The sequence below is a fragment of the Acanthisitta chloris genome, unplaced genomic scaffold (assembly GCF_000695815.1).
Source record: "Acanthisitta chloris isolate BGI_N310 unplaced genomic scaffold, ASM69581v1 scaffold16074, whole genome shotgun sequence".
NCBI classification, from domain to species: Eukaryota; Metazoa; Chordata; class Aves; order Passeriformes; family Acanthisittidae; genus Acanthisitta; species Acanthisitta chloris.
The window spans coordinates 3,938-13,661 of NW_008669994.1; the positions used below are offsets into that span (position 1 = coordinate 3,938).

At 37.3% G+C, this 9,724-nt stretch overlaps 1 protein-coding gene across 1 annotated transcript in view; it reads left to right on the forward strand.

Moving 5' to 3' along the window:
• The first annotated feature begins 291 nt into the window (after window positions 1-291).
• CCBL2 (cysteine conjugate-beta lyase 2) overlaps window positions 292-9,724 on the forward strand; it is an 18,870-nt gene continuing 9,437 nt past the window's right edge. The window contains exons 1-5 of the mRNA XM_009073526.1: window positions 292-390; window positions 3,535-3,593; window positions 4,790-4,934; window positions 6,875-7,024; window positions 8,243-8,333. Coding sequence (XP_009071774.1) covers window positions 292-390; window positions 3,535-3,593; window positions 4,790-4,934; window positions 6,875-7,024; window positions 8,243-8,333 — 544 coding nt within the window. The remainder of the gene's footprint in view (window positions 391-3,534; window positions 3,594-4,789; window positions 4,935-6,874; window positions 7,025-8,242; window positions 8,334-9,724) is intronic.

Sequence of the window (9,724 nt, forward strand, 5' to 3'; positions counted from 1 at the left end):
CTTGAATTGCATTTAGTCTTAATTGTCATTCAAAGAAAAGATCAGTGCTGTCAAATAAAGGAAACCTTCCTTCTGGATGACATGCTGAAACATTTTGCAGCCCTGTCAGTTAGAAAGTTTGACCCTCTTTGCTTACAACTGATAAGGTAATAATTTACTAGAGCTTACTTAATTGAAACAAAATCACTGAAGGGAAGAGGAGGGGAACTTATCTTTTAAAATTGTTTAGCGAGGTGTAGAGACTCATTTCTGGAATCTGTAAGGTTTTTCAGGTCACTTACTTATGCAGGCATGTTTTGTGCTTCACGAAACTTCTGTTGCCATGGCATTAGAACATTCCAACTACGAACAGATTTGCTTTCCAGATCCATCAAACACTCAGCCTCTGCAGTAAGTATTCCTTCAGCCTCTTAGAGAAAACTATTTCATACAATGTCTTTGAGATGCACTAACAGTGTTGCAAATATATATGCATTAGCTGCGTTTTCTTTATTTCTTGTGACATCAATCCAAACATTTACTATCAAGAACAAAATAAGATATTTGAATCAGTCAAATATTAACCACACTAACATGACAGAATTTGGCAATTATTGCTTTTTGTATCTTTGTCAATCATTAAAGTCAGATTTAGCACATATCACACCAGAAGGATTGCCTAGGTATTAGGGAGAAGCTTGATATACAGCAGACATGATCAATCTCTGCTTTGTCACAGGCTTTTGATAAAGCAACTAATCTCTTTGTATCTCAGTTTTCCTTTAATGAAAAGAGAGTAGTGGTGCTTCTTGATGCTGCAATAACAAGGAGTATACAAGTACCTCAAACTTAAGTTTATATAGAATCTTCTCAATTTCCCAGCTTAACTGCTTATAAGGTTGTGTAACTTCTTTTGAAGTCTTCCAGTTTTGTTGAGAGAAAACAGCTTTGCAACACGGCAGGTGGTTGGAGGTCACACTCTGCATTGCATATAGAACACTGGAATGTGAATTGTGTTCCCAGGTCAGAACAGAAGTTAATCTAGTCAGCAAATTGGGTCAACCAAGGCACATGCCACATCCTTCAAAACAGATGTTCAAACCATTATACTGGACAGTTGTAACATATTTTTCCCATATGAGAAGTTTCTTGTAGCATGGAAACCACTTTGGAGGTCAGCTTTTGCCTGAGTCAGTTTTTCACATGCTATATGTAACTCTATTCTATTTAATTAAGTTGGATGTTCTCACTAAATGTGCTGCAATCTAATACTGGTTGGGGTTTTATTTATTTTTAATTTTCTTAAGATCTTGTCTTCAGTTGTAACGTCTGACATTGAATTCTACAATTTATTTATGCACCATGTAAAAGTATTTGCTTCCAACATTATTAAACTTATTGCCATTCAATTTAATTGCAAGTTTCTTTGTATTAGCAGAAAGATAAATACAAGCAGCACCTGACTTTCAGGTGCTTTCCTTGGTAGAAAGTGTTAGGAAAAGTAGGAGGTTGGAGTTAGAGCTTGATGAAAACTTATTTCTGCTTAGCACCAATCTTCAACTCATAGAAATCCTAGCCCTGCACCTAGAAATGGCTTGAAGATTATCAAGTGCTGACATAACTGGGCTAAAAGAAAAAAGAGTCTTAAGATTTCTCATGACCTGGAAGAGAGAATGCTAGTTATGGTTCCCTTTTAAAATCTCAGTTAATTAGTTGGCTTTCTCAAAGTAGTAAGGTGCACCTCAAACCCACTGTAAGCTGAATCTGTGAAAACCAATGGAGGTTCAGCTATTCTGTTTTAAAACTAGTTTCAAGGCACAAGAAAAATATAAATAGGAAGACTTGAATCATTAAGTATTTAAACTTAAGTAATATGGAGCTGTAAGGTGAAGGCTTATTTTAATTGTCAATACATGTTTAGCTAGGGAAGGTTACTCAAGGCAGTTAAGATTTACATTATAGTTAATTATAAAGGCAGTTGATAAGCCTTTAGCTTTTAGCAAATTGAAACAATTTCAAGAAGAGGTAGTCCATGGAACAAATTTACTCATGGCAGTGTACAGAAGTCTTATTATTGACTCAAAAGATTCAAGGTGAAACTTATTCCTTCCAGTATGAGTAGTCTAGCAAGTGAAAAAAGGTGTGTATGTGTGTCTCATTCTAAGTAGTACCTGTGTTACTTGTATTTTTAAAGCACAGCCAAACATTACTCATATTTACCAAAACATACACTGTAAAATGGGATTAATTTTCTAAACCATATGAGTGTTTTTAAATAGGTGCAGTACACACCACCTAGCCAGAACTCTCAACTCCCTCTTGTTCTGTGTCAAGAAGTATGGCTTCACCTGACTAGTTAACAGTTTTCTTCCCAAGGACAACTAAAAGGTGTCCTGTGTTTGATTCCATTGGTGTTTATGTTGCATAGGTGAGGTCAGAATCAAATCTATAGAGAAGACTTATGAGCAGAGAAGTATCTGTTTAAATTTATAGCTTCCCATTCTTCAAACTGCAACATGCCTGGTGGATTCAATAGGTTGAGAGCAAACATGTGCCTGCTGCATAATAATATGAGGCATTTCCATTGATTCAAAGTTGAAATTTGGAGTGAAATAGTAATACAGACACTTTCTCAGAGTATGGTGGCTAGAATATGGGTTTTTAATCTTTCAGACAATGACAATAGCTTGCAGTGGGAAAAGTCGCTAAAAATCAGTAGTTTGACTCAAAGAAACAGGAGTGTCTGGAGTACTGAGGGACTATATAATTCTTCTATAATTTCTTTCCAGTATCAAGCTGGTTTACAAGGATAGATATGAGCACGCACTCTTTTTTTTGCACATAGAAATAAACCTGATTTTCTTTTTCCTAGCTTTCTTTTCTCTTTATCTTAAAAATATCACCACTATCAATAGGTTTTTTTCTCTGCCTGTATATAGAGTACTCATTGAAAGTCTATTCTACAGCAGTTTCCTAATACCTTAACTTAAAGTCTGAATATACAGCAAGAACAAGTTCTGATGTGGTTTTGCTATGCTCTAAGTAGATCTTTTCAAGTTCTAAAAATCCAAATGAAAATGAGAAATGTCTCTGCTATTTTCCCCATCAATTTAATGAATAAAATTACATTGAAAATGCATTCTTTCCAAACTGAATTGAGCAGGAATTGGGCTAGAAATAGCACAGTCTTTAAGTCTAGCATATCACAGAAAATAAAAAGGAAGTATGTACACTATAATTTTCTTTTTAGGCCATCTTTTAAAGTCGTTGAGCTAAATTTTGCCCCTCCTCCATACTTGCTGAAAGTTTAGTGGCTTTAGATAATGATCAATGAGAATTTAGGCCATTTTTGTGTATTTTCTTGTTAGTCTGAATTCAAGCTATTATGGAAGCTTTAATGAAAGAACATGTCTATAATTCTGTGTAACTACTGTATTCAGCTGGCAGTGGTACATTAGAGAAAGCATGAAGGAGAGTTTGTCATGCAGCATCTGACAATCTCGAAGCTTGTCTTTCTTAACAAACCCCTTCTGTCTGTATATTTTGATCTCGCAGACAATGGCCTTCAGACACAAAAACACAAGCCGAATTGAAGGCCTTGACAGCAATGTGTGGTAAGTAAAAGGAAAATATCTGCAAATTCCAGAAAATGTCTTTGGCTGATGCATTTTCTTTCCAAATTGATAATTACTTGCCAATAATAAGGTACATGGCAGTTGCTCTCTCTGCTGGAATACATCTAGCACCGATTTAGAAGCAGGGAATGAAATTCAGTTAAAGGTGTGGATTGTTACTTTTGAGCTTTAAATATTAGTCTTGGGCTTCTCTTTATCTAGTAAACCACATAAGACAAGTATAACTCCTAGGCATGGTAGTGTAGTAGACTTTCAAATTCAAATGTTAATTCTGTTGAGTAATGTATTTCAATTACACTCGATTTGTGTTTACCAAATAAATCAGATTTCTTTTTGAAGCCATTATACTTGTCTTTGTAATTCAGCTAATTTTTAATACATGTTTTTCTAGGTATTTAATTGGTCTTGAAGCAATATTGCCATCACTGAGAAATATGGAAATTTTTTAGTTGGTAAAAACATTATTTTGGGCTTACAAGAAGAGCATGAATATATGTGTGTGTGTATACACAAAGTGTTTTGATCATTCAAGCTAATTTTTTGCAATTTGTATTCATTTTTGACAGAACTGTGATGCCGTGTGCAGGAAGGCTGGTTTGGTTTGGTTTGGTTTAAATCTTGTTCACATTTGGGTAGGGAGGAAAGGCTAAAATATAAAGCTGACCTGTAAAGGCAGGAAGGAAAAATTGTTCAAGAATCCTAATGTTCATATGTGGAAGGCTGCTAGGAACAGTTAATAAGTAGCCTGAAACAGTCTTGTTGCCTAAAATAAAAAAATAATATTATTATAGCATTCTAAGGTGACTGGGTAGTTTAAATTACACCTTTGCTTGATAGAATTTAGCCTTTTAATCATTTAATATGCCTGATGTTCCATTTCTGTCCATGTCCAGAGTTACTGTGTCTTTGTGCATGTGCACATCTGAGCACGGTTCTGCTGGCAGAAACATTATTCAGTGGATACAAAAAGTCATCCTTTTCTTGGGTACCCTCTGACTCATGTGGTTATTCACCATTGTCCTAGCCCTCAGCTCTCCATATGAACACTCTACTGCCTTATTTCCACTGCTGGGAATTTGCCAAAGTGAAATACTTTTTTTCCCCTCCTTTTAATGCTAATGAATGAAAAGATAATTATATCTGGTATGTTAACTTCAAGATGTTTTTCCCTTTAGGGTTGAATTTACAAAAGTGGCAGCAGATCCCTCAATTGTTAATCTTGGTCAAGGCCTTCCAGATATATCCCCTCCCAGCTATGTTAAAGAAGAGTTGGCAAAGGTAGCAGCAGTTGACAAACTGAACCAGTACACACGAGGCTTTGTAAGTATTGTGGAGCTTGAGTACCCAAGTTCAGTAGAAAATGTGCCACAGGGAAAAAATTTTACTTGCTTTAAGCTGGTTTTATCTGTAGGTCCCAAATTAAGTTAATCCAGTAGCCCTATCTGTTACAACTGAACATCCTCTGTGTAGGCTTCTTCAAAACAGAATCCTTCAGCAAGAGCAAAATGGTAGAGCAAATCTGGGATAGATGAGCTCTGTCTCTGAAGAGTCAATTCCCAGTTTAATGAGTGTAGATTATACATTTACCCCTGATTTTGGTCAGTGTAAACATGAATCACACAGTATAATGGTAGAATGAGAAAGAAATACTTGATTCCACTTGAGACAATGCCTCTAGGATCAAGAAGGATTCACCTGCAGTACTTAGTAGATTTCAGTGGAGATTAGGACGGGATGAAAACACTAGGTTTTTGCCCCTGGAAGACAGTCACTACCCATTCTTTAAGTTGGCTTGTAAAGTTCATGTCTTGATACCTGAAAAGTTTTTGTTCACCAGGCAGACAAGGTTTTGCAGGAGCCTTGGCAGAGGGGAAAAGGTTACAGAGAGCATGGGCTGCAGCTGTCCAGCTGCTGTACTGTAACACACTGTACCAGCTACTAAGAAGAGAATTAACTCTATCACAGCTGAAACCAGGACATGTTTACCTTCTGACAAATATTCACAGATCCATTTTCTAAAACTAGTTGCAAATCAAGCATAAACATAATTTTCCTAATGCATGCAGTTGTTCAGTATTTACTTTTGCCACTTTGTTCTTTATATCAAATGGTTTGATAATGCCCATCATAATTATGAATGTTGGCAGATACATTTTACTGTAGATAGTGATTACAGAGGAATTTTTACCTTTGCACTTCCTTCATGAACTTCTGCACTTCTCATGTTTGGAGCACAAGTATTTGTGGTAGCACACATGGGAGGGATGAGTATGAATGACACCTATCCATGTGAGATCTGAGCCATTGTCTCAGCCATGGTCAGAGCTCTCACTGCCTATAGGGCCCATAGGGTGGCCTAATGCGACTTGGGTGCTGCAGCATTCCTGTGTTGCTGACACACTCGTGGCAAGAAATGACTCTCATTTGAATCAGCAGTGATTTGTAAGCCTTCATTTATGGTAATGTCTTTGTTTACAGAAGGGTTCATGATTATTGATGCCTTGTGTGTAGAGGTATTTCAGAGGATTTTTGTTGCATTTTCTCAATGTTTTCTGTTTTTACCAAGCATCCAAGGAGAAAAATGATTCTTACAGCAGGGATCCTCCAGTTTTCCTGAGTAAATAGAATTCTGCCTTCTTATTTCCCTGTTGTGTATGATCTTTGTTGCATGTTTGTTTTCTTGTTCTTTGCACATTTTGAGAAGAGTATGTTAACTGCCACGTTCCTGGAGGGGACATTCACAAATGGTGAATGGTGCTCTGAGATTTGGGATGTGATGATATGAATCATTATTCTGGTCACAAATGCTGTTTACCAGCAGTATATAAACAGAATAAAAAGATTTCCCTTGCACCAAATACTTCTTAGTTGAAAGATAGGGAAGGAAATGGAAGGAGCTGAAAGATACACAAAAGGAGATGAGGGTGAATTGGAGTCAGAATATTCCCTTCTCTCCTCCAGTCTTTTGTCCTAGCTCTGCTATAGGCTACTTGGAGCTACCTTGAGATGTGATAATAATAAAAAAATTAAAAAGCATCAGATAACACAAAAAAAATAAATCCTAGTAGACGCAAATGAATTGAAACCACTTTTCTTCCCTAATGTGCAAAGAATTTAAACTGTGCTACCTGTTAATAGCCACCCTGAGGGCTCATCTCAAAGTTTGCTACTTCAAAATGTATTATTTTGATATATGTGGAAAAAAGGCTTTGTAATTGTCAGGAACACACCATTCAGTTGCATTTGTTTGCTTTGAACAGGGACATCCATCACTGGTGAAGGCCTTGTCTCAGGTGTATGAGAGAGTTTGTGGAAGAAAGATTGATCCTCTCACAGATATCCTGGTGACCGTGGGAGCTTATGGATCTCTCTTTAGTACAATACAGGCATTAATTGAAGAGGGAGATGAAGTAAGTTTTTATTGGAAACATTCGCAGATACAGAAATGAGAATCTTCTTGGGTTTTTATTTGTCCACTTTTAAATATAAATTCATGTTGGGGCATCGTTCTGATGTCTGTTACTTTGATTTGTTACAGTCATACATGTGACTCACAGTTTCAGAAGCTGTGATTAGGAGACAATCCTTTGGATGTTTTCCTGTCATTCACCAACTTAAAAACACCTTACTTTGATACTTATGGTCCCTGTAGCAGTTTCTTTATCACTGTTACTGTTAGGTGACACAATACACACCGATTTTTTATTTGAGCAAACGTGTGAGCTGTTGTCTGCAACAGACGACTGAGGGTGGTGCAAAGACTTGTTGGTGTTTGCACAACTGTTGTGTATTGAGTTCTGTTTTGGACCATTTCATGGTAGCAGCACAGGTAGTGGAAAAGGCCTTTAAAGAAAGGATTGTTGGTTTGCTGTACTAGCTGTGATGACTCACCCCCCATCACTGCTGGTGTCTATCTTTTTGACAATGTTATTAAAAGTCATTATATGGGAATATTTCTATCCCTGCTGCACAAATGACCTTTTTGTGTCATCATGCATTTGCTTTCAGTGTTTTGTATGTTTCACTTGTATATTGTATTCTCATCTGTATTTTCCTTTTCTGTTGCTCTGAAACTCACTGCTCTCTTTTTTTTGTAACAGTTCTATTACCCTTTGTGTATTCTGTTTGTTATCCTATTATCTAGCCTCTATGCAGTTATTCTTTGATTCGTCCTCCTTTTCTACCTGAAAATTTTCTTCTGATAGAATTTGAGTACTTATACTGTTCTTTTGAGATTTCTAGATGCTTGGAAATCTTGCAATGTCATGGACAGAATTAGGGCAGCTGTGCTGTGATTCAGCAGTTTGCCATTGCTATCTCCCATCTTTGCCTTGTACCTTCAGATCTGTGTGTAGGACTCAAACATTCCTAATATTATAACTTAATAGTGGTAATGTGTAAGTATAGAAGAACACCCTGTGTGTGTTGTCAGAAATGAGTAATGCCTATCATACTTAGCCTGAGGGCATGGTTGTGTGGTGCTCTAAAAGGAGGAATAGTCTGCAATGTTATATCATTATATCTGGAGTGCCAGAAGCATTATCAAGTTATACCACCAAAGTCTGGAAATATGATGGTATCATGCACAGTAAATTCTCTGTTTCTGATACTGATCATTGTCTTTTCAGGTGATAATAATAGAGCCATTTTATGACTGTTATGAGCCAATGGTAAAGATGGCAGGTGCAAAGCCTGTTTTTATCCCGCTGAGATGTGTGAGTAGCTTTTAAAAATTATTTATCATATCTAGTTTCTCATCCATACTCAATACAGTTTGATGAACACCTTCTATGTGATGCTTTTCTGTATAGTTTTTCATAATATCCAATTATATAAAAATGAGATAGATTGCTATAGTCTAAGTCTGAGACAATGATAATCCAAAGCAGAGAGAATATTTTATTAGTGTTGGAGAAGGTGCAACAATGTTTCTCATTTGTTTTAATTTGTGCATTCTGAAAGCTGATTAAAATTGCTTTTTCTCAGTTTTCAGTGCAAATAATGGAAGAGGAATCACATATCAGTGCAATTTCTGCATCTGTTGGTTTTCAAAAGATTTGATTTCTGATCCCTTCAGCAGCTCCTACAGAACACAGTTTCTTCTCCAAAATCTGCTTACTAAATAAGGACTGATCACGCAGTAGACATTTGCTATACATACTGCTTCCTTTATTGCTAAAAAGGACTCATTTTGCTGTGGGTTAATTGTCAAATTGATACTGCTGGCATAACTCTGGCAGCTTGCAAGGATTCTTCTGGATGCAAAGTGTTGATCCTGTTAGCATTGCCTTGTGTGACTGGCAGCCTTGCATGGGGAGCCCGAGGGGCTCTTTAGGCAGGACTGTTACCATGAAGTCGGAATAACAGAGTGCCAAAATCTCCAGGGCTGCAGTGGGAGTAAGTCAGACTGTTCTTCTGGATGCCTCCTAGGGATGTTTCAAATGACAGAGTTCCTCCAAGTATTTTCTGTTTCACACCCTTTTTATTCAGTCTTTCGCTCTCCCAGTCATGTGCATTTGTCAGAAAGTTAGTGTGGCCATGCTCTGTGTTCTCCATACCAACTGGCCCAAACTTCTGTTATTCATGTGTAATACCACAGGGACACTTGTATTGTGTAGTATATGACTCCAGAGCCTCAGTGGTGCAGATTTTTAACACTTTGGCCATTTTCATATGTTCCAGGAGGAGGAAAAGACCTTGACCCTGTCCAGTGGTGAGCAGATTTTTCAGCTAAGTATGCACCCACTTGCTCTACTGTCTGGCAAGGTCTTAAACTCTCCTGCCATGTGACTGGGCTTCCTGCATTACACACTGTTATATTCAGCATGTGTGCAACAAGGTCCTGAAACCAATTCCTGCAGAGGCTTTAAAACACACAGTGGCCAGAAGAAGACAGCCACTGTCATAATAATTTACCTTGCTCTTAGCCTCCCTGCCTGTTCCTATAAGTGCCTTCTCCCAGGAGAGCAGGACAAATTGGATAGGTTGTCAAGCATGGTTATGCAAGTGTCTGAGAGTGATGAGCTGGGCATCTCTCTTTAGGCTGTAACATGTTGTATTCAAGTAATGCATACATTTATTGCTGGGGTTTTTTTGTTTGTTTGTTTTTA